This window comes from Bos grunniens, chromosome 5 (genome assembly GCF_055505025.1).
Source record: "Bos grunniens cultivar Pamir isolate PY7600 chromosome 5, Bosgru_T2T1.0, whole genome shotgun sequence".
NCBI classification, from domain to species: domain Eukaryota; kingdom Metazoa; phylum Chordata; class Mammalia; order Artiodactyla; family Bovidae; genus Bos; species Bos grunniens.
Window position 1 is genome coordinate 69,030,339 of NC_141169.1, and position 24,402 is coordinate 69,054,740.

General features: G+C 47.3%; 1 protein-coding gene across 4 annotated transcripts in view; it reads left to right on the forward strand.

Moving 5' to 3' along the window:
- The first annotated feature begins 11,192 nt into the window (after positions 1–11,192).
- Positions 11,193–24,402, forward strand: part of CHST11 (carbohydrate sulfotransferase 11) — a 266,145-nt gene continuing 252,935 nt past the window's right edge. For 2 of the 4 annotated variants that reach the window (XM_086401099.1, XM_086401101.1), the window contains exon 1: positions 11,193–12,076. In XM_086401099.1, coding sequence (XP_086257225.1) covers positions 11,959–12,076 — 118 coding nt within the window. In that variant the 5' untranslated portion in view covers positions 11,193–11,958. The remainder of the gene's footprint in view (positions 12,077–24,402) is intronic. The other 2 variants (XM_086401100.1, XM_086401102.1) reach the window with 1 other exon arrangement.

A 24,402-nucleotide genomic window follows, 5' to 3' on the forward strand; every position in this document is an offset into this window, starting at 1 on the left:
TACTGACGTTTGTACGCTGTGGACAGGTACAGATGTAGTTAAAAAAAAAAAAAGTAATCTTTTCTTTCCTGTCCACAATGATAGTCTGAGTAATGGTCCACAAAGATGTCCAATCCTAATCTCTGGAACCCATAAATATGTGACCTTATATAGCAACAGAACTTTGCAAATGTGACTAAGTTAATGATTTTGAGATGGGAAGATCATTCTGATTATCTGGATGGACTCAGATAATAAGGCCTTATTAAGAAGGAGATAAAGCGTCAGAGTCAGAGAGAGATTGGAAAATGTCATGCAGTGGCTTTGAAGGTGGAGGACAAGGCTACAAGCTAAGGAATGCAAGTGGCTTCCAAAAGTTAGAGAAGGCAAAGAAACACATTCTTTCTAGAGCTTCCAGAACCGACACAGCCCTGATGACACTTTGATTTTAGCCCACTGAGACTGACTTCCCACTTCTGACCTCCAGAGCTGTACGATGATAAATCTATGTTATTTTAAGCCACTAAATTTTTGGAAATTTATTACAGAAGCAGAGGGAAATGAATACATCTGGCATCCTGTCTTATAGCTGAATCCATCTTGGCCTCTTGGGGTGGTGGCCTCTTGGGGTGGTGGCCTCTGGGGAGCCCCCTGCCCCCACTCTTGCTTCTTGTGGTGTGGTAGGACTGATCTCATATCTGGCTCCAGGATGAACATACTGTCCAGGGCTGGCTGAGGAGAACACCATGATCTCTGTCCCAGTGACAGGTGACCATAGCCAGGCCCAGCCAAATGAAGCACTGGACACTTGCTAGAGCTGTTCAGAAGGAGGCAGGCAGTTCTCACAGGGGGATGCAGTGCTAAAGAAGGTAAGCCTGGAGCTTACCTGGTGGCCACCTGGAAATGAGAACGACACACAGGTGAGCAGGCGGAATGCTGCAAAGAGACACTGTCCTTAAGACGTGCCTTCAAACCTTGAATCCACTCATGCCTAAAGCTGGCCTTGCCCCTGGAAGTTCCCTGTGGTCCCCTGGTTGGAACTGGATTTCTGACTCCCAGTGTCTCTAATACAGTTGCTTGGTCAGGAGTCACTTTAACGGTATCACTGGATGATTGATTTTGGTGAAGATCAACTCTATTGAGCGTAATCTAGTACTACTCAAGAGGAGGCGTGTTCTTATCTAAATGGTATTGACGTTCCGTTAAAACCAGGGAGAAGAGATGGCTCCTTCCCCACCCGCCAGAGATTGTTACCAGTGAGAGTTACTACCTGAGTCCTTTTACTGGTGTGTGTGTTAGTCGTTCAGTCATGTTGGACTCTTTTTGCGACCTCACAGACTGTAGCCCACCAGGCTCCTCTGTCCATGAGATTCTCCAGGCAAGAATACTGGAGTGAGTAGCCATTCCCTTCTCTGGGGGATCTTCCCAACCCAGGGATTGAACCTGGGTCTCCTACACTGGCAGGCAGATTCTTTACCATCTCAGCCACCAGGGAAGCCCTTTTACTCAACATATCCTAACAAACACTTAGGTATCTGGATATTGAATTTCTGTGGCTTTATCTCAGGTGCCTATTGAGTCCCAGGGAAGGAGAATGACTTAAGCCACACGATCAGTTGGTGGCTGATCTCGGATATCAGAACTCCTGCCTCTGAGACACAGTAGGTACTGCACTCTCTCTGAGGCATAATCCTTCTGTTCCCTTGGCTCTGAAAATCCACACCCTGCTGTGTGCAATTAGTCCTTGCTGCTCTCCCTTGCTGATCAGCATTCTTAGTTTCATTTTCAGAGCCCTGGGTTTATCATTATTATAATGAGATTATTTAACATCTTGAATATTAAAAATTTGACTCCACAGAATAAGATTTGTGTTCCAAGATGCTTGTTGTTTGCCAGCGCCCAACATTCAACCTGCTCTTTTTTGAGAAACATCATTTTGAGGGCGATACACCCCGCTCCAACTCCTGGTAGAGGTCATGTATAAAAGGATCTCTGTTTGAGTTCCAATTATTAATGGCACTGACCTGATCCAACTACAGGAATCTGGAAATATCAGGTTTCAATTCAACCTGCCCCAGAATCTTAAAGGTTGCTTAGTCCCATCTTTAAATTTAAATTCTTTAAATCATAAACTTTTCCTATAATTTAAAGATGTCTTTTTAGGGAGTTCCCTGGTAGCCTAGTGGTTAGGATTCTGGGCTTTCATGCGTGTGGCCTGAGTTCAATTCCTGGTCAGGGAACTGAGATCCTGCAAGCTGAGGTGTGACCAAGAAATAAACTAATTAATTAAAAAAATACTTGACGATGTCCTTTTAAAATTAAGACAATTTCGTAGAGCAATTCAAGGTTCACAGCAAAAGTGAGGGAAAGTAGAGATTTCTCATATGCCTGCCCAACTCATGCACAACCTGCCTGATGGAATATTTATCACAACTGAAGTTGTATTGACACATTATAATCACCCAAAGTCCATAGTTTCCATGAGGGTTTGCTCACCATTAAGGTATTATACAGAGTGTGTTTCACTGCCCTAAAAATCCTCTATGCTCCAACTCTTCATTCCCCCTTCTCCCTAATCCCTGGCAACCACTGATTATTTTTTTCTTTCCATAGTTTTGCCTTTTCCAGAATGTCATATAGTTAGACTCATACAGTAATTTGGTTTTTTTTTTTCACTTAGAAATACACATCATTCCTTGCATTTTCCCATGGAGAAAGTGAGCTTTGAAAAGTCAAGTGTGTGTCAATCAGAGTTCTCGGTTAAAGGCAACTACTCTGCTAGCTAAGAAGATCATGAATATTTTAAAGACTGTTCAGTAGCTCACAGGGATCAGGGAGGTCAGAGAAGCGGAGAGCTGTCTCTTTAACTAGAACCAAGTCCTTAGGGGCTGCTCCAGTAAAGTCATCGCTATCACTGTCTGTAGTGGGTTGTAGCAGGGCTGGTGGCTGTCATACTTTGTGTGTTATACGTAACCGCACTTGGTATCTCAGCCCCTCTGCTAGGATAAGGGAAACCTGTGCTCCCGAGGGGCTTGTTCAAAGGGAAACATATCATTTCATACAAATCTTTGCTACTCTGATACACGAATATGGCATCTTTTTGTTTTGGTTTGCTTCTCTTAAATTTTTGAGTTTGTATCTTTCCTAGTTCTATTATCAAGTTTTATTTCCTTTCTGTATGTGTGAAGAATCCTGTCCGTGGTGTTTGTCCATATGTCTACTGAGACTTGATGGCATTATTAGTTTTTATATGAGCTCATTATATATCATAGTTTCACCCTTCATTTTTCTCTTTTTCTCTCGTTCCCTGTCTCTCCCTCCCTCCTTTATTCAACTTCCTTCCTCTCTCCCTCCCCCTTTCTTCCTCCTTCCTCTCTGTCTCCCTCAATGAAAGTTTCCATCATGATTTTGCTTGCTGTTTAACTTTGCTCCTTTTCTTTTGATATACTGGAGTTTAGTATTTTGAAGACAAGTATGTAACAAATATTTCTCAGGCTGCCCACATAATGCAAGAGATGGTTTTCAGAAAAAACATCTTTCACCCTAAATATGTTGATAATTCCTCTTTTTGTGTGTCCTGACACCTCACACTACTTTTGAGTCAGTAGGTTTATAGAGAGTCCTTTCATTTCCACCGAGGGTCATAAACAACTCTGAGAGGCATGGCTTTTCACTACACCCCAGGGCAAAAAGGAAAAAACGAAGGTGAATATTGATTGAACCAATCTTTTATGCAGACTCAACTTATCCTCCCATCTAAATGACTGTTGTAGGGTGAGAGAAGGGATATTAAACCATGATTTAAAAGTCACTGAGATTTGACCTGCACTAGGAAAGGCTGTGAAAGTGAGCATGTCTGTGAGTGCAAAGGCCAGAATCTAGATGACTAGTGGAAAATCTCTCCATTAACTCCTGATTGGTGGACCCCTAATTCCCCTGCATTTATATGACCTCTGCCCCCAAGCTCCTTGAAGGGTTGATCTTGATTAGATTGATCTTGATGAGAAGTCTAGGTGAGGTGCTGTTCAATGTTTGTAGTATGGATAGAGACATGGTTGATTCACTCTGAAGTGTGGGTCTTGGTGCCACGTAATTGTGGTTCAGATCCACGTCCTACAAGCATATGACAGCAGTGCCAATGTAAGCAAGTCCCTTAATCTTTCTGAGGCTCAGTTTTGTCATCTGCGTAATGGGATGTGGGGATTTCCAGGTGGTTCGGTGGTCAAGAATCCGCCTGCCAGTGCAGGAGATGGGCAGACGCAGTTTGATCCCTGGGTTGGAAAGATCCCCTGGAGGAGGGCATGGCAACCCACTCCAGTATTCTTGCCTAGAAAATTCCTTGGACAGAGGAGCCTGGTGGGCTACAGTCCATGGGGGTCGCAAAGGTCTGGACACGACTGAGTGGCTGAGCATGCGCACACAACACACGTAACGGGATGCTCATGCTGTCTTTGTGTGATTGAGATGAGGATTAGTGGTGGTGTGTGTCACATGTTAGCAGTGTCTGGCCTGGGGTAGGTAGCAACAGGAGACCATTGTAACATATCAGGAAATTAACTGGCAAGTCCTCATGGGTCATCTGCTGCGTATTTAGCAGATGTCTGTGGCAACACGTCCCAGTGTCGCTCTTCCTCAGCTTATGCAGTGTGGCCCAGGAGATGGGGTACAGCTCACCAAATGACTCTCAAATATACGGCAGTGCTGAATTATAGTGTACTCGTGAGTGCTCAGTCGTGTCTGACTCTTTGTGACATGGGCTGTAGCCTGCCAGGCTTCTCTGTCCATGGAATACTCCAGGCAAGAATGTGGGTTGCCCAGAGGATCCGCCCAACCCAAGGATCAAACCCATGTCTCCTGTGTCTCCTGCATTGGCAGGCAGATTCTTGACCACTGAGCCACCTGGGAAGCCTGCTGAATTATAGAGGAGGGGTCTAACACAAGCAGGAAGAGATCTCCATAGGCTGAAGTAAGTAAAGAAAACATCATGGAGGAAGTAGGGGTTTAATTGGGGCTTGGTGATTGAAGAAATATATTCTCCTTTTATTAGATTAGTTTTCCCTCTGAAAATGAAAATAGTTGTAGTTTTCCTTTTTTAAAAATAATATGTACTCTTTAAAAAACACTCAGAGAATACAGTAAATCAATTTAAAACAACTCAATACCCAGGAATACCTACTATTAATACTTTCTTGTATAATATATACCTTTGTAGTTGTTGTTTAGTTGCTAACGTGTGTCCACTCTTTGAGACTCCCATGGACTGCAGGCTGCCAGGCTCCTCTGTCCATGGGCTTTGCAGGCTATAGTCCATGGGATTTCCTAGGCAAGAGTACTGGAGTGGGCTGCTATTTCCTTTTCCAATAATATATATATATGCTGCTGCTGCTGCTAAGTCGCTTCAGTCGTGTCTGACTCTGTGCGACCCCACAGACGGCACCCCACCAGGCTCCCCCGTCCTTGGGATTCTCCAGGCAAGAACACTGGAGTGGGTTGCCATTTCCTTCTCCAATGCATGAAAGTGAAAAGTGAAAGTGAAGTCCCTCAGTTGTGTCTGACTCCTAGCGACCCCATGGACTGGAGCCTACCAGGCTCCTCTGTCTATGGGATTTGCCAGGCAAGAATACTGGAGTGGGTTGCCATATGTATATAAATTTATTTATATCTGTTTATCCAAAAACAGGAGCAAATATACACACTGTGTTTTAACATTGTTAACTGATTTAGTCACTTTACTTTTTAGTAACTGTAGAGTATTCCATCAGATGGAGGTTTTACAGTTTGTTTAGCCAAACCCTAATTATTAGGCACTTTGGTGGTTTTAGCACAAAGTACATGAATGCTCTGAATCTCTCAATAATTATTTGGTGATATCAGACAACTTATTGCTGGATGACTTTTCAGAAATGTTATAAAATTTGTATCAATTTATAATCACTTCCACCATCAGTATGTATGGCTTCTCTTTTCTCCATACCCTTCCCAGCACTGGGTTTCATCAACTTTTTATAATCTTTGCAGGCTGCTAGGTAAAAATCATATCATTCATTTCATATGTATTTCTAGACTGTCTCGTGTCTACACTGTCATATTAGGTGTGATACGGACATGGTCACAGTGGTTCCCAGAGCTCAGAGACCACTGGAAAAAGACACATTAAATAAGCGCCCCTTGAGATTTTTCAGTAATGTAACCTCATGTTTATCTGAGGACCGAGGAAGTGGCTATTCTTTTAGCCTCTGTTAACTCATGGAAGGATACAGTGATGGGGTGATTCAGGAAAGAAAGATGAACTCAGTCATGCTCTTCCGACCTCATTTCTACAGCATCCTTGGAATCCTGTTATTAATGTCTCGAGGACTGCACCATGCCTATGGGGATTTATATCCTGGTGTGGCATCCTTTGAGTGTACAACATTGCTTGGGGTCGTGTCCAAGGGTCTGAGGGGCTGACAGGCCTCTTAGTAAGGGAGGGAGAGGAGTCTCGGGCTTAAACTCGGAGGAAGGGCAAAGGCAGCATCAGAAAGCAAAACAATAATAGTGCCTCTCTCTCCTCTTCTTCCTCTACTCCCTCCCTTCTGTCTTCCCTCCTTCTCTATTTCCTCTTCTGTCCTTTCTCTCTTCCCCACCTTGTTCTGAAAGGCCAGGGAAGAAGAGCCTTGCTCAGAGCCATGTCATGAGTGACCCACTTGCGTCCTCGCGGTTTACCTACCTGGAGCAGGGCTGCACCCTCAGACCTCCACATGCTGTGGGCACACGGTTTCTTATTCAACTCCACAAATATTTACTGTGCTCTGGTTAACTGAGCGTGCTTTGTGCTGGAGGTGCCAGAGAGATGCAAAAAGGCAAAGCCCCTCCTGGGAGGGGCTAGTCTGGGGCCCCTGCCTGAGGTTGGCCTAAGACATGCCCTCTTCCTCAAGGATGCAAAAGAACTCTCTGTCTTCCAGTGCCCTGGGCCCAGGTCTCTCCCCAGAAACTGGCAGCCAGTTCTGCCAGATCTGAACAAGACGGTACATTGAAGGTGTCACCTACAGGAACGGGATAGAATTCAGCCTACAGGTACTGGTGGGCTTGGCAAGTGTCTGTGTTCACTGTGGATGGCACACACGAGTCAGAATTCTGATTTTGTATCCATTCCTTCCTCGCCTCTCAATTTCCCAAGATCATCCACACACAGAGACCTTTCTCCTCAACAGTTTCTAGGGGCCATGCCAGGTTTTGAAATAGACAGACCCCAATTTCATTTGTATGTTGTTTTACCTGGAGAGTGGGCTTCCCTGGTGGCTCAGATGGTAAAGCATCTGCCCGCAATGCGGGGAGACCCAGGTTCGATCCCTGGGTTGGGAAGATCCCCTGGAGAAGGAAATGGCAGCCCACTCCAGTACTTTAGCCTGGAAAATTCCATGGATAGAGGAGCCTGGTAGGCTACAGCCCATGGGGTCACAAAGAGTTGGATACAACTGAACGACTTCTCTTTCCCTTTCACCTGGAGAGTAAGAGTCATGCCTTACAATCAACTGAGGCTTAGCCAGGTCTCACCCTGAGGCAGTGCCGATGGGCAGAAGCTCTTGGAGTGAAAGGGAATTTAGAAAAATGATTAAATGAGGTCTGAAGAGGGATGGGAGGATTGCAGCTAGGAGGACTATTTCCCAAATGCTTTGGGCTCTCTGACTTCCTAATCTGGGTGGGATGGGGAGCAGTGTGTGAGTAGTTCTGGCTGATAAATGGTGAGTAGAAGCGACATGTGCCTCTTCTGGGTGGGAATCACTGAATTGTGGGGGCCGGAACTTCAAGAGATCCTCTTTTCTTGGGCATTGCCAGGTTCTAGGTAGGGCTACTTTGGCTTCATCCTGTATGTGGTATTCCATGAGTTCAGCCCCTTTCACCTGATTTCAGGTGAGAAATCAGGAAAGGCTTCTTGGAAGAGGTGGTAGTTTCACCTGTCAGAACCTTATTCTTCACTGTATGTTTGGGCCTGTGTGCCTGTGTGCTCAGCTGTGTCCGACTCTTTGCGATCCCTTTACCTCTGCGCCACCTGGGAAGCCCATGTTTGGGTCTGGGGACCCACAGTAGACACGTGGTGGAGTTAAGACCTAAGCCCTAGATGTTCCGAGCCAGTGAAGTTAGGGCTCATTTATTACTGTAGCATAACCTTGCCTGTTCTGAAGGCTACACTGGGAAAACAAAAAGCTTGATTTCAGAGGCAGCCTTCCACTGACCTCTCTGCAAAATTCAAAATATCAGGACTTCCCTGGTGGTATAGTAGATTGGAATCTGCCTGCCAATGCAGGGAACATGGGTTTGACCCCTGGTCTGGGAAGATTCCACATGCCATGGAGCAACTAAGCCTGTGTGCCACAATTCCTGAAGCCCACGGGCCCTAGAGCCTGTGCTCCTCAACAAGAGAAGCCAAGGCAATGAGAAGCCTGTGCACCGCAACTACAGAGTAGCCCCTGCTTGTGACAACTAGAGAAAGGTCTGAGCAGCAACAAAGACCCACCACAGACAAAAACAAAATAAGTAAATAAGTAATTAAGACAAACAGAGTATCAAATCTCTTTTCTCCTCTGTTTTATCAGTCAGCATTTTCCTTTATCTGGTCAATATTTATCATGTAGCATGCATAAAAGATACAACAAAGCTTTGTAAGGAGAGGAATGGAAAGAAAGCAATGACTGTAGTTATGGTTGGGAAGTTTATTGCAGTGTGATGAAGAGACAAGAAATTAGAATTTTCTCTCACCTCTAACGTGCATAGAACAACAGAATTGCAGACCATTACCACTGACCATGACCACAGACTTTAGAGGGGATCTAATTTAACTTCCTAGTCCAAGAAAGTATCACTTCTCCATCTCAGACTTATTTGTACCTGATTATCGGGCGCCAGTTGCTCTGCTGAGTACTGCAGAGAAACAGAGATGAATAAAACTCAGCTTAGTAGGTACAGCGACCCAAGAGGGGTTTGAACCTACTGCTCAGAACATAGAGGGGGAAAGAGGCTATTCCAGGTGAGAAATCAGGAGAGGCTTCTTGGAAGAGGTGGTAGTTTCACCTGTCAGAACCTTATTCTTCACTGTTATGTTTGGGCCTGTGTGCCCGTATGCTCAGTTGTGTCCGACTCTTTGCGATCCCATGGACTGTAGCCCACCAGGCTCCTCTGTCCATGAGATTATCCAGGCAAGAATACTGGAGTGGGTTGCCATTTTCTCCTCTAGGGGATCTTTTCTACCTAGGGATCGAAACTTCGTCTCCTGCATCTCCTCTGTCTCCACAGGCAGATTCTTTACCGCTGCGCCACCTGGGAAGCCAATGTTTGGGTCTGTGAGAATGCAGAAATGGATTCAGGGCATGGTTCCTCATTCTTCCTCACCACATGGGCTAACTCAACCCCTCCTGACCCATCAGGGATTCCGCTTCTGACCTCCCTGTGACTTCCCAGACAGTCTTATGCGTGTCCAGGCTTTTGTATTGGTACAGTGTGGTCTCTGCCCTGGGAGATGAGGGACCAATTGGGTAACCTGGAAGCAAAGCCCAGCCTGCTCTGTAAAAGTAGGAGTTAAATGAGAGCCTGCTATTCCAGGCCAAGCACTGCAAATGCCCATCTAGTCATGCTAACTGCAGGGATTCTCTGCCCTGATCAAGGATGGGCGGGTGGATGGGTAAGTCAGTTCCCATCCCTGGGCTCCTGGGGTGGAAATCACTGGGGAATGTACTGGATCTTGTTCAGCTCGACTGCCTTTATTATGCAGCTCATTTACAAGTGAGCACAAATTAATACAGTACAAACTGGCTACATAAATATTGTGCTGTAATTGATTGTCTTCTTGTAATCAAAGGCAAGGCTGCTGACTTTGTTAGTTTCTCTGCTTTACAACTGCTGGAGGAAGACTTTGTGGGGAAGGGAACCCAGGTTGTTGAGGTGGTTTTCGCTGCATATATCTGTTTGCATGTTGTGTCTCTGATGTATTGAGAGAAGGATAAGGCCCATTACATTCAGATTCAGTAAGTATCAAATGCTTGCTACATGAGAGGCAGGCAAAGACCCATTATCTTATTATTAATTGTGTTCATAGTAGTAAAACTTTGATGAAAAAAGTGAAAGCGTTAGTTGTGTCTGACTCTTTGCCACCCCATAGACTGTAGCCTGCCAGGCTCCTCTGTCTATGGGATTCTCCAGGCAAAAATATCAGAGTGGGTAGCCATTCCCTTTTCCAGGGGATCTTCCAGAGCCAGAAATCAAAGGCAGATTCTTTACCTACTGAGCCACCAGGGAAGCCTAAAGATTTGATAATGTGTGCAAAACTTAGTCTTTACAGTAACTTTTTTCCTGGTATATGTTATTGTTAGAGTTTAAATGATCCTTTAACTTTTAAAAACATGCTGTAAATTTATGAGGAAAATAAAAGGCTATAACAGTCTTTTCTCTTTGCTTAGGGAATTCCCAAAGGGCAGAACAAGATCATCCATTCTAGGTAGTTAGATGAGCCGACTACAGTAATCGATTTTCTCCAGCTAGTACTAGGTGATCTCTGCACTGTTACCTGCAGCCACCTTGACTGCTAAACAACCTAAACGCACGGAATTGGAATTTTTAAATCACTTCACACAACACAAGAAAGCAACGCCATCTTTCCATTTACCTGCCAGTGCTAAGGCGGGCTGGTTTTTTTCCAGCAGTCAGTTGTCCTGGGAGGAGTGACTCCGTGGGGGCTTCCTCTCCCATCCACCCTTCTAAGACTCGCACTTTGAGGATGTGGAGGGAGCTCTGTTTTTTGGAAAATCAGACTTCGAAAATCCACAAAACCTCCTTTGCCCTGATTGGGGATATGCGTGTGTATGTGTGTCACACACAGAGAGACAGAGAGAGAGAGAGACTGCATAAACCCCCAGGAAAGCTCAGCTGTCGCCTGACCCCTGCGAGTTATGCAGTTTTCCTAACCTTGACCTGAAGCCAGACGTCTTTAACCCCTTTCCAAAACGTCGCTTGCTCTGGGCTGCCATTGGAAAGGGGAAAAAAAGGAAAAACAAAAACGAAACCTCCCTATTCCGAGACTCTGGTAAAGAGCACTCGCTCCCAGGGGGCTTGGGACAACTTGCCGGCTACCCTGCCCAGGGCTTTGAAATCAGCACAAACCGCCGGACCCCTTCGCGCTACGCTTGCCCGACCCGCATCCCGCCACTTCCCTCTTCACACGCCGGCAGGAGGGGGTGGCGGCACCGAGGCGATTTTATTCGTGTGTTTTTCCTCCGGGTTTTGTCATGGAAACGCTGACACACAAGCTCCAGACGGCGGCCGGCCGGACCCGGGACTGAGGGCCTTTGGGACCCTGCGGAGCGCGGCGCTCACTCCCCGGGAAACAGCTGGACGCGACCAAATCCCGGGTAGGGGCGGGGGGAGCGAGACGCTCCGCCCCCGCGCTCCGGTCCCGCCCTCCGCCCGGCTCTCTGCAGGCGCCCTCCCCTCGCCGGGGGCTGCGAGTTGCATTTGGTAAAACCCAGCCCCGGAATATATAGATCATTGGAGCGCAATGAAGTAGCCTTTGGAGAGGAGGGAGGGGGCCGGTCCGACAGCCACAGCGGCCAGCGCAGCGGCAGCGGCGGCGGTACCACCACCAGCATCACCGCTCGCACTCCAGTCTCCCGGCCCGCGAGGAGGCAGCGGCGGCCGCCGGCGGGAGCGGAGGCGGCGGCGGCGGCGGCGGCGGCGGCGGAGAGGCGAGGAGGAGCCGCGGGAGGAGCAAGAGCGCGCAGCCGGCGGGTCCACGCATCTCCGCACTTCCAGAGCAACTCCGGCGCCTTCCGCACCCCTGCCCGGGGCTGGGGGCTCCGAGAGCAGCCGCGAAGCCAACCCCTATCCTCCCAGCGATCCTTGCCCAGCCCTGTCCTGCGCCTCCCGGGCTCCGCTCCGCGCCGCGGGGTCCGCTCCTGCGCTCCGGGAGCGCCTCCCGGACACCCGGGTTCCCGTAGCCAGGACAAAGCCATGAAGCCGGCGCTATTGGAAGTGATGAGGATGAACAGAATTTGCCGGATGGTGCTGGCCACTTGCTTGGGATCCTTTATCCTGGTCATCTTCTATTTCCAAAGTATGTTGCACCCAGGTAGGGGGCGCGTTAGCGTGGTTTTGTTGGATATTTTCTTCTTTCTCGTGCTCTCGCTCCCTCGCTCACCGTGGCTGGTTTCTGACTCTTCCAACCTTACCTCTTCTCTCTGGGCCACCTCGGGGTTCCTTGCTGCCCGGATCTGCCCGGATCCCCGAGTCGGGCTGGGGAGAAAAGATATACTCCTTTCTCTTCTTCTTCCCAACTCCAGGCTGGAGGATGGGACCAGAGGGGCGGTAGATTTTTTTTTTTCTTTGTGTCTCTTGTCTGTCTGCGAGGTAGCAGAACAAGGTAGAGGTTGTGGGAAGCTCCTGGGGGTGGAGGATCAGTTTGAAGAGAACGAAACTCCCTCCCCGCTTCTGCCGAGGTCCAAGGATGAAAGAGGCGCCGAGAGCCAGTCACCCCGCTCCCCAGAGAGCTGCCTCTTCCTGGTGGGGGGCCGGGGACGAAGGGTGAGCGCCGGGCGAGGTTGCCCGTCTGGCCGCTAGCTTGGGAGCCTGAGGCTAGGCTCCCACGTGTGCGGGTTTCGGCGCCGCGCCGAGCAGGTGGAGGGAGAGATTGGGGGTGCCCGATACTGCCCCCCGCATCAGCTGGGGTTGGGTCCCGGCGCCGGCTGCTTGCCCCCGGGGTTTGGCTCCGCGTTGACCTTGCGGCTGGTGCCACGGGGCCTGCTCCCTCCCTCACAGAGCGGCTCGCGACCCTGTGCTCGGGGGTACTCAGAGCCCCGGCATTGCGCCGCTCTAGTTTGGGAGGAAACTTTGGTGGGTTCTGGGCTGACCGTCAGTTGCCCGCCCCCCGCCCCCTCACACCCCGCCCCCCACTCGTGGGTTCTGAGCATCCGGAATCCCCCGGCGCTCGCCGGGCCGTGTGGGAAGGAAACCCGCCCCCATCCCCACCACGCGCCTCCCCGCAGTCCCGGGTGGCTTAGACAAGTTCCACACCTGAAATCTGGACTCGGAGAGGGATGAGGCTGCCCCTTCCGAGGGGCGGGAAGGAAAGTTTGGGAGGGACGGGCGGCCTCGAGCGTGGTGGCCCCCGGATCGCAGCTCCACTCCGAAGCCCAACAGGTAAAACCTTCCCGAGAAGCTTCCGGGGAAACGGGCATCTCTCGGTGGAGTCGTGATCCTCCATGCCCTGGCCCCCAGCAGGCCCCCTCTGGACCACATGGGCTCCCAAATCTACCAATCACGTCTCCCAGTTGCTTTTCTCAGTATAGTCATGGCAATAATTTGCTTTTATAATTGCAAGGAGGGAGCTGGAAGCCCATTTCCTTCCAGGGCTATAGGGTTATGTAGGTTATACACACTGAAAGCAGTGTGTATCTGACCCAGAGGCAGCACCGAATTCATCTAACTTGCTTTGGGTGGTGGCACAGGACCAAAGCTGTTCTTTCTATCAAACTTTGGGATATCTTGACAGCTCCGACAGAACGGCCCCTCTGCCTGGCTGGGCCTGGAGGAGTTGTTAAGGCGGCCCCTTGGCCAAGAATAAGGTCTCTGTCTGGTGTGGCCTGACACTACCACATGTAACCTCAGGACGTCGGAGCCAGCCTGGTAAAGGGTGGCTTTTGTTTGCAGCTGGGTATTTTTAGTTTCATGTCAGCAAACTGCAGCGGTGTTTGTCTCCTCACCCAAACCAGTGGTTGTGAAACTTGTTAGGGAATTTAAAAATGGACCTGGCTTGCCTGCCGGCAGCCAGGCAGTGGTTGCAATGGGCAGGACCAGACAGACTGCTGTGTCCTGGGCCAGGCTCCGCCCGGAGGGCTGGGGGACTGGGTGGTGTGCAAATACACTGGGGGCCCAACGGCACAAACAAAGAGCTGAAAGATTTGGTCTAGACACTACAGATGTGTTTAGGCCACTTCAGTTTTGCCTGGACCGAACGTGCCGGGTAGTTCTCTGCAGAAATGCCTGGAACAGTGAGGTGTGTTAGTCTCCAGCAGGAATGTGCCATCACTTCTCTGTACCTGTTAGTTGTCCAGGGAGATACTAAGTAGTAAGACTACTGCTGCCCATGATTTTCAAGCATCCTATGTTTCTCTTACCCTGTGTGAGATTTAGGAAATAACTTTCCAGCCAGGGATACCAGGAAGAAATTTCCAACTTGTAACTGACAGTTTGTGAAAATTTCCAGCCCTAGTTGGAGTATTAAGTTGGCTTGAAAGTGGTGTTAGCTGCCCTCAGTCTGGCTTTTCGGTACCAGGGACAGAAGCTTTGCCGAGGCTTTCCAGATAAGGGTTTGCCATCCTTGACCCTCTGCTCTCAAACTTGGCTTCCCTTCCTGGTCCCACTTCCAACCCCCAAATGGCATTTGTGGATTATTTGCTTATATGAGTATGCTCATCTGTTATTTTCCACCAGTCTATATAGCAAAGACTACTTTCAATACGTTCTATTGAATGTAGAACTGTATTGGTCTACATTCAACTGAAAGGTCTTCCTTATTTTTAATTATATATAATTGTTTCACTGTTCCATGAAAACTCCATGCCAATAGTTTATTATGATATGGGACATAAAAATATACTTTGAAATTAATATTAAACATTTATACCCCCCCACACACGCATTTTATTAAACTATGCTCTTGATGACAACTGATGCTATCTCTTTTTCCTACTGCTTGGAATTTCCTTAAAAGTTAGTTGCTCTTTGCTTCTCTGAAGGATTTTGGGTTGTAACAGCTGATCTTTTAGCCTGGCACTGCAGTTTCCATTTCTCCAGATCACCCTGGGAGAGGCAGAAGGGACCACAGCATGGCACAGATTGTGTTGCTAAAAATTAGGAGCCCTCTGGCAGAGAGGCTATTTCTATTCCTATCTGAAATAGAAATGTAGTATTCCAAAAAGAAATGGATCCCTGGCTTCATTGATGGCTAGAGAATACCTGGAGTGTGTGAGGAGGAAGGGAAAGAATAAACAGAGACAAGCTGGCGAAGGGCTGGCTGGCTGTTCCTCTGATTCTAATCTGGGGTTCATTGTCTTTTGTACTTTTCTAATACAGCAACTTGAGTAACTGATCTTTAATTTGGTTGTTGGGTTCAGCAGAAGTGGGCTTCTTGTCAGTACAGGCAGTTTTCTTTAGGTCTTTGACACTCTAAGTTAATAGTCTTAGGGCAGGGTCTGGGTTTTAGGCCCTATTCTAATCCCAGTGTCCGGCACAATGCCCAGCCCATAGAATTTTCTCAATAAAGTATTTGCTGGATGAGTGAATGAAGTGACTAGATTCTAGGAGACCTGCTTCTCCAGTTTTTGGGAAGTTGTATCAAACCTTGCCAAGAATGCCTCGTCAGTAAGTCTGGCTCTCTTGAGGGGGGTGTGGGACACTGGAGACAAGATCTGGACACTTCTCTATCCTCCTGGTCTCTGAGATCCCTCAAGTCATGGGTCAGGTTTAAGCTCATCACACCCCAGACAGAACACTCTTCTTGGCCTAGAGTTGCTGCCCCAAAGTGTGAGACAGTGAGGCTGGGTGTCTTGGGTAGGGGGAAGCTTGGTCTCTTTTAGCCACTGACCTGTAGAAACCCATCTGCAGGAGAGACACCCTCTGTGGGCGTGAACTGCTCCTGATCTCAGTGAGAATGGAGCTCCATGCGTGTGCTTTCTGCACAGGTTTGCGCCCATCAGCGATCGCCTCCTGAACATTGACTTGTCTCAGGTACCTGCCCCAGACAGGCGGCCTTTGATGGAGCTGTGTCTTGGGGCAGGCTAGGCAGAGCTGAAAGGCCTCCAGGCTACATTTGTCCTGAGTGTGTGAAGGTGGCTCCCCTGAACCTTCCTTTTGTGTTACTCTGTAGGGTTGTGATTTTGTTTGAAAGCTCCTGTTCATAGGAGAGAAGCCTGGGGAGAAAGCCTTTCTTCTCTCTTTCTCTTCCTCTGTTTTTTTTTTTTTTTTAAATGTTTACTTTCACTGTCGCCTGGAATTTCTTTGCCTTGGTCAAATGTATTGGAAGATTATACCCTTTATTTAAAGGCTTCTTCGGTTACCCCTTTGTAGTTCACTTGATTAGATTGAATGTAAAACACTTGCATTATAATTTTAACCTAATTATAAAAGTAATATGTGCTCATTTTAGAAAATTTAGGAGGTACAGAAGACAAGCAATCATCCATTAATCTACCACCAGAGGCAAGGGGTCCTTTTTTCCTGTCTATTGTAGAATATATATATTAAAAAAATAATTGAGATCCTATCCTGGGTTTTGTACCTTGTTTGATAGATAATATGTATTTTAGACAAATACATCATTATGGTCATTATGGTGACCAGTAATTAAGTTGAAAAACAGAAAACTTAGCCACAAACTTTTAAATTTATAGGGTTGCCTGTACCTCTAACCTCCCATTCCCACTATTTTGCAGAGTGCCAGTCTGGTATCGTGTTTTTTTTTCTTTCTGCACGTATTTAATTTTAAAGAATCTTTTTGCTGATACATGAAATGAATTTGGAGTTAGAGCAGGTTGTAGGGGCTGTTCTCTTATATATCTGAAACTTCTTTTGAAAAGAAGTCAGGAGGTTCTCAAATATGACAGTGTTATAAATCCTGGCAACTGCATCAAATAGCTGAAAGATAAGATGTTTCCAGCATCTGGTCTCCCCTTGGCGTTTTAAATGTTTGCACCTCCATGGGGAGTTTCATAGCTGCTCAAAGATGAGACAGATACACTTAGGCAATTTACTTCGACAGTTAGATCTGCTGTCCAGGAGTCCTCATTTTGTTGCCTCTGAAATAAAAGTAGTGACCGGGCACCAGAGGACGAGTGGTTGGGGGTTTTCTGATGGACGAGGGGTGGGAGAATCAACTCGCCAGCAGAAGGGGCTGCTGTTTATGTTTATCTGGATGAAAAGCCATTTTGCTTATGAACTGTATCGGCCACAACCATTTAAAAACATTTAAAAACAGGAAATCAAAGGCTTACAAGTGAGCACTGCCCTTTCCCTTCTTAAATCTACCAAGAGGACAAAGCTCTTCTTAATCTGGGGACAGTGAATGGAAAGACTTTCATGAAAGTCACAGCCCACTGGGAAGGGCAGATTCTGAAAAAAACCAAAAGTAGTTTTACGTATTCATTTTCTCTTTTTTATTTTTCTTCTCTTGAATTTTGAGACCCCCATCTTTATCACAAATGAAGAGTGAGGCAGCCCCTCCCCTGAGATCATTGAATAGTCTGATCTGTCCATTAAAAATTCCTAGAACTTGTAATTTGATGCATCTTACATCAGATGTGATTCATCACAATTTGAGATCAGAGTTGCTCTTTCTTTCTCTGTCTCTTTCTCTCCTCTCCTCTGTGCCGGGTATTGTTCTGGGCACGAGGGATACCATAAAACATTTCTGCCCTCATGGAACTTACCTTCTAGTGAGGTATAGGCACACTTTAAGGAAGTGCAGAAGTCACATACATAGGTGATGTGTCAGATGGTGTGAAGAGAGAAGAACAAAGCAAGAGATATGAATGAGGGATGTGAGAGGCCAGGGTTGCAGTTTAATACAGAGGTCATTACAGGATGTCGCTGACAAGTTGATATTGGAGAGCAGAGATGGGAAGAAGTGAAGGAGCTGGCCACATGTCAACCCAGTCCCAGATAGGATATTCCAGGTCTGTTCCCCGAGGCACGACCTCGCATGGCAGGCAGCTCTGAGTGTCTGGAGCAGAGGGAGGAAGCAGCTAAGACCAGAAGGTGCAGAGAGATTGTGTGGATCTTGGCCTTGACTGGCGACAGGATGGGAAGCTCTGGAAGAGTTTGGGCTGAGGACTCTTGGGGGAGGGGTTGCGGAATGGGTGGACAAGCCCAAAGCCTCTTCCTTGCACTTCTGTGTGCATCTTCAAGCAGCACCACAGTGCAGTTGGGTGAAGTGTTTAGCGTGTAAATCCCACTTCTCTCCATCAACCTCTGCCTCCCCCTCACCTCCAAACTAGACCACTCCCTTTTTGCAGTTTTTTAAAGCAGTAATGTATAACTCAGAACAAAATAAAACAAAACCAATTTGACAGGAATTTTAACTGAGTTTGTGTTGGGAAATTCTTGAAATGTCTAAGGCGTGATCCATAGCATTCATAGATGGAAACCAACAGCCCCTGCCTTCTGGAGGCACTCAAGAAAAATAGAGAAGGAATGGATCAATGATTTGGGAGTGAAAGACCCAGGTCCTAGTTGGACATACCCCCTCTGCCTGCTCCTGTGAATTACTGTATTTTATCAATTGTAAACACTCATTCTTTTCACCTTTCTGACATTTGACTTGTAACTGATGGTATCTTAGTGCTGTGCTGACCTTTAGTGCATAGCCTTTATGTTCTTAGTGGAACATAAAGTAACAGTGATTCTTATAGTTGATGCCCTTGGACCCACCTCTGTAAATTGTGAAAGAACTTTCTGTACACCATGGCGGACCTCAGAATCTCAGTAAGGTGATCAAAATGGCACTCAGGCTCCAGCTGAGGGCCCAGGGGGTACCTGATTAATCCTGATCGCCTGCTTCATAAAGGCTTTGCTGGTTGGCGGGCCTTTCAGTCTTTTCTGCTGTCCCTGGGAAATTTGCACCTATTTTCAGAGCCACAGGGCTTGTATCTCTTTCTGATTAACTGATGAGGTTGGTAAGAGTCAGAATAGAAATGTGGGGAAGTGAGTTATTTAATATGGGGCTCAACTCTGGAACATCACAGAGAAATAGACTTCGTGACGTTGTTTGGGGAAAATGTCACCAGTGTGGATTTTGCTTTCTTTCAAGGCTGCTGAACTCCCATGGCCTTGGTCATTTCCCTTTTCTGTTGTTGTTTAGTCGCTAAGTCATATCTGACTCTTTGTGACCCCATGGACTGCAGCACACCAGGCTTCCCTGTCCATCACCAACTCCTGGGGTGTACTCAAACTCATGTCCATTGAGTCTGTGATGCCATCCAACCATCTCATCCTCTGTCATCCCCTTCTCCTCCTGCCCTCAATCTTTCCCAGCATCAGGGTCTTCTTCAATGAGTTGGCTCTTTGCATCAGGTGGCCAAAGTATTGGAGCTTCAGCTTCAATATCAGTCCTTCCGGTGAATATTCAGGGTTGATTTCCTTTAGGGTTGACTAGTTTGACTTCCTTGCTGTCCAGGGGACTCTCAAGAATCTTCTTCAGAAATGCGTGGTAATTGTTTGTTTACTTGTATTCAGTACGTGTTCCTCTTTTGAGGAACCTCTGCCAAGTTCCTCTTTATAGCCTCTAAGCTTGGCCCAGAGGTACTTGGGAAACATTTAAAGAGTAAATAAGTGACTGGCAAAGATGCCTCTTCCGCCCCTGTGCCCACCTCACCAATATGCATAAGCCCAGGGGGAAGAGCAGGGTGACTTGCTGTGACCAAATAGCTTCTGGTATGGTGTGCTTTGTTGCTCAGACCTCTTTGCTTCTGGCTTGCTGGGATTCAGCCAGGCTTCAGGGTGTGAACGGGGAAGGGGTCTAGGTATTTAAGCAGAAAGGTATTTAATGGAGGGAATCTGGTCCTTAAAAAGGTTGGGAATGCTGGTGGTCAAGAATCCACCTGCCAATGCAGGAGACGCAGGACATGCAGGTTTGATCCCTGGGTTGGGAAGATCCCCTGGAGGAGGAAATGGCAACCCAATCCAGTAGTCTCGACTGACAAATCCCGTGGACAGAGGAGCCTGGTGGGCTACAGTCCATGGGATTGCTCAGTCATGTCTGAGCGTGCACACGCATAGACGTATAGGGCTCTCAGCTGGGCCTCAGGAATTAGCCTCGGGTAATAGCAGTAGCATATGTAACACCAGAGAAGCAAACACATACAGGCCTGGCTACTCAAAAAAACTGGCCCACTCAGGGTGCTGCTCCCTCTGAGACCATCTTTGAAACTACCAAATCCAAGAACAAACTAATGACACTGGCACCCTGGGATCAGAAATCCTGGTTCCAGAATTGGGATGCTCTTACAGCCACCTCTCAACACCCAGCAAGCTAGAGAGTGGTCCCAGAGAGTGTTGTTGAAACCCCAAATCGTTCTCACATCATCAGGAGCCTGAAGAAAACCTGGAAGGCGGGGAGGTGGCCTCTCATCTATGGCCTCTTTCTAAATCTGAAGTCAGTGTTTCTGTCTAGGGGAGCCAAACTCACATTCAGAACCTTAGCTTCAGAACCAAGATGGCTCAGAAACATAGCTTTTAAATCAACAGCCCTTACTGTATAGAAAGGCTTTCTAAAAGGGAGTAGAATGGGTGATGAGCAGACATCCAGAGTGCTCACCACTCCCTATTGGTAAAACATATGTGAGCAGCCATCTCCCATCTATTTTGCTTATAGTAAGTGTATTCATATTATTCCCATTATCTAAATATGTAGGATAAGGATGTTTCTGTTTCTAACAATAGTCATTATAAACCCACATGTTCATTACCATCTGGGAAATTCTGTTAGCGAACTCCCAGTCAGCTCTGATTCTCTTACCCTTTTTACCTTGTAATGTGGCATACAAGGGGCTTCCCAGGTGGCACTAGTGATGCCCAGGTTCCTACTTGCTAATGCAGGAGACGTAAGAGACACGGGTTCGATCCCCAGGTCAGGAAGATGCCCTGGAGGAGGGCATGCCACCCCACTCCAGTCCTCCTACTTAGAGGATCTCATGGATAGAGGAGCCTGGAGGGTTGCAGTCCACAGGGTCACAAAGCGTTGGACACGACTGAAGTGACTTAGCATGCAGCACATGGCATACAAGACTCAGGGAGATAGAGGAATTTTCTTCTGTGCATTTTTTTGTGCACATAATATGTGCATGCATTATGAGTATTATCTCCAAGCTGCAGTGTGTTTTTATTTTTAATTTTTGCAGCTTGCGGGGTCTTAGTTCCTCTGTGGGTGTGTGCTTAGTCGCTCAGTCATGTCCGACTCTTTGCGACCCTATGGACTGTAGCCTGCCAGACTCCTCTGTCCATGGGGATTCTCCAGGCAAGAATACTGGAGTGGGTTGCCATGCCCTCCTCCAGGGGATCTTCCCAATCCAGGGATATAACCCAGGTCTCCCACATTGCAGACAGATTTCTTTACCGACTGAACCACCAGGGAAGCCCAACCAAGGCAGCCCAACCAAGGCTTCAGCAGTGAAAGGGCTGAGACCTATCCATTGGACCACCTGGGAATTCCCTCCAAGCTGTAGTTTCTTGACTGGAATCTCTTTAAGCCTCTATTCCACTTTGTGAGGACTAGTTTAGGTAAAAGTAGATGATGTAATCTGTAAATCTACTTGGGATTCAGTTGTAAATGGTGATCTGAGAGCAGTGCGTTGACTGATTTCCTTGGTCCCTCTCTGTCTCCCTCCTCAGGATGCCTGAATTTCATAAATGCATGTAACTTGGTACAATGGGTTAGATGAGGGTGTTCCAATTCATATTTTACATTAATTCATGTTTTTAACATTAAATTTCTTTTTCTAAATTCAATGAAAATGGAAGGCCTGATGTTTCCTTTCCAGGCCCCTTTGTGATAGTTGGAGTGTGTCGGCTAGACTTTGGAACCCGAGGTGGAGACTGGTCTTGAATGTAGTTGGTGATTGTCAGACCCACCACAGTCAAGTTTGCCACCCAGGTGGCTCAGTGGTAAAGAATCTACCTGTCCATGCAGGAGACGCAGGAGACATGGGTTTGATTCTTGGGTTGGGAAGATCCCCTGGAGTAGGAAATGATAACCTGCTCCGGTATCCTTGCCTGGAGAATCCCATGAACAGAGGAGCCTGGCTGACTACAGTCCATGGGGTCACAAAGAATCAAACATAACTGAGTGACTAAGCACATACACACAGTTAGTGCTGCTTAGTTCTAAAGATAGTTCTGACAGTGGTGAGTCAGAGTTTGGCATTAGACATGTGGTGTGGCTAGGACTGATATTTCCAGTATCACTGGAGTTCAGGTCTCACTCAGATAGGTATGGATAGAAATAAAGACGGCTTTCCTGGTAGCTCAGATGGTAAAGAATCCACCTGCAGTGCAGGAGACCCAGTTTCAATCCCTGAGTCAGGAAGATCCCTGGAGGAGGAAATGGCAACCCACTCCAGTATTCTTGCCTGGAGAATTCTATGGACAGGGGATCCTGGTGGGCTATAGTCCATGAGGTTGCAAAGAGCTGGAAATGACTGAGCGAGTTTCAAGCCCAGCAATGTAAATGTTGAAATCCATATCAGTCTTCGGCTTAAGTGGTTATCTTAAAGGCCTTGTGAAAAAGACCCACAAAGGCAATGCCAATTCAACAGGCTGGTAGTTGGGTTTCTGTTAGAAACTGCTTATTTCAAAGAATCCCAGAAGCGGGAAAACACAAAGGCTCTTCTAAGGTAGTGTTGCAACACTACATTTCTTAACGGTTGACATATCTTACCTTCAGGGCCATTGTTCATGGTCATTCACTATGGTGAAAAAAAAAAGCACAGAATTTGCAGCCCAGGATCAGCTTTCAGGCTCTGACTGTCTACTTACTGTGTCCATTCGACATCACTCAGGATGGTTTGGTTGAATGCTGTTGAGAGTTAGACTCTGTTCTGGGTGCTGGAGATACAGCAGGGACCCAAGTGGACAAGACTTGATGGGGGGAGATATAATATAAACAAATGCATGTTTGAACCATTGAGTCTGTTGGATGGTGACAAGTGCTGCAGAGAAAAATAAAAAATAAAGCCAGGAAGGAAGATGTGAAATGGAAGCAGTGAGTGATCACTTCTAAATAGAGTGATCAGGAAAGGTTCCCTGAGAAGAGGGCTTTAGGATCAAAGGAGGTGAGGGTTCAAGGGGGTGCATTGACAAATGCACATTTGTGCATACAGCTATTTATTGGGTATTATTTCCTGGAGGCTGACATAGGTCAGGTGTTTAATATGTATTACATATTCCTTATAGGGATCTTACAGGATTCATCTCTTGTAATCACCATTTTACCAGGAGGGTAGGAGACTAGGGTGGACTTGCCAGGTGGCATTAGTAGTAAAGAACCCGCCTGCCAGGGGTGGGGGAGCCTGGTGGGCTGACGTCTATGGGGTTGCACAGAGTCGGACACGACTGAAGTGACTTAGCAGCAGCAGCAGCCAATGCGGGAGACACAAGAGATGTGGGTTTGATCCCTGGGTCGGGAAGATCCCCTGGAGGGGAGGAGGGCATGGCAATCCAGTCCATTATTCTTGCCTGGAGAATCTCATAGATAGAGGAACCTGGCCGGATACCGTCCATAGGCTTGCAGAGAGTCAGGCATGACTGAAGTGACGTAACACAGCGGCACACAGGAGACTAGGGCACAGAGAATGTGACTTGTCTGAGGTCACACAAGGACTGATGACTCTAGAATTAAACCACGGCTGTCTGACTCTTTCTCTAAATGTCTAGTTGGGGCTCTCAGTTTGGGGACTCTCTCTGGCCTCTGTATTTGGAAATGTGTCATGATGTGCTTGTTTGTCCCAAAGATTGAGGACATCAGTTTATCAGGCAGAGCCAAGGATGCTAGACATCTCGCATGGGGTGGGACTTTCCTCCCATCAGATCATCATCCTAGCCATCGGCCAACGACTCTTCTTTTGGAGAAATCCCTTAAGACTCTCCACGCTTCACTGGTGTCTGGCATAGTACCTGGCCACACTCAATGACTTGGGAAAGTGCCTGGCACATTGTAGGGGCTTAATAATTGATTGATTACAAGTCACCAACTCAGAGATTTGGTCTCCTCATTTGCCAAGGGAAGGTAGTAGTATTACTTCTTTCCCTTGGTAGTGGGGAAGATTAAATGAGAAATGAGATGTGAAAATACATTGAAGATGGGTGCAAAAACAGTACGCATATATTTTTAAAATAGGTACACTGTGGTTCCTCCTTCTAAGCTTTTATTCTTCGTGTTGATGACAGTGCTCTTGTATTGCATCTCTCTGGAATCTTGAGCAAATGTTTATCTGTTTCGTAGGTGTGACCTACCTGTAAGGTTTGCCGAAAGGGCCCTGCTTTTCGGCCCCAGTGACACCATCTTTCTGGATGTCCTGACCCTCCATCTGCTGTGCTGTCACACCTCCCCTGCCAAGGCCAACACGTAGCACGGCCTCCGTGGAGCTTGGAGTGTTTTGCAAAAGCTGAGTTTATCTGGTAAAAAATCAGCTTTGAGGTTTCACACCAAATGCAGAGACCATAGCGCCCCCCCCCCCCATTATGCACAGTTACCTCTCAGGTTCCCACAAACTTTAAAAAAGAGCACTTGAAAAATACAGCACAGGCCACCCGTCAGTGCCGTTTCTGCAGCTGAACTCTGAGGAGGATGGAAGTCATTTCAGAAGAGGAGACTCTGGTTGTGGAATGTCAGGGTGCATTACACGGGAC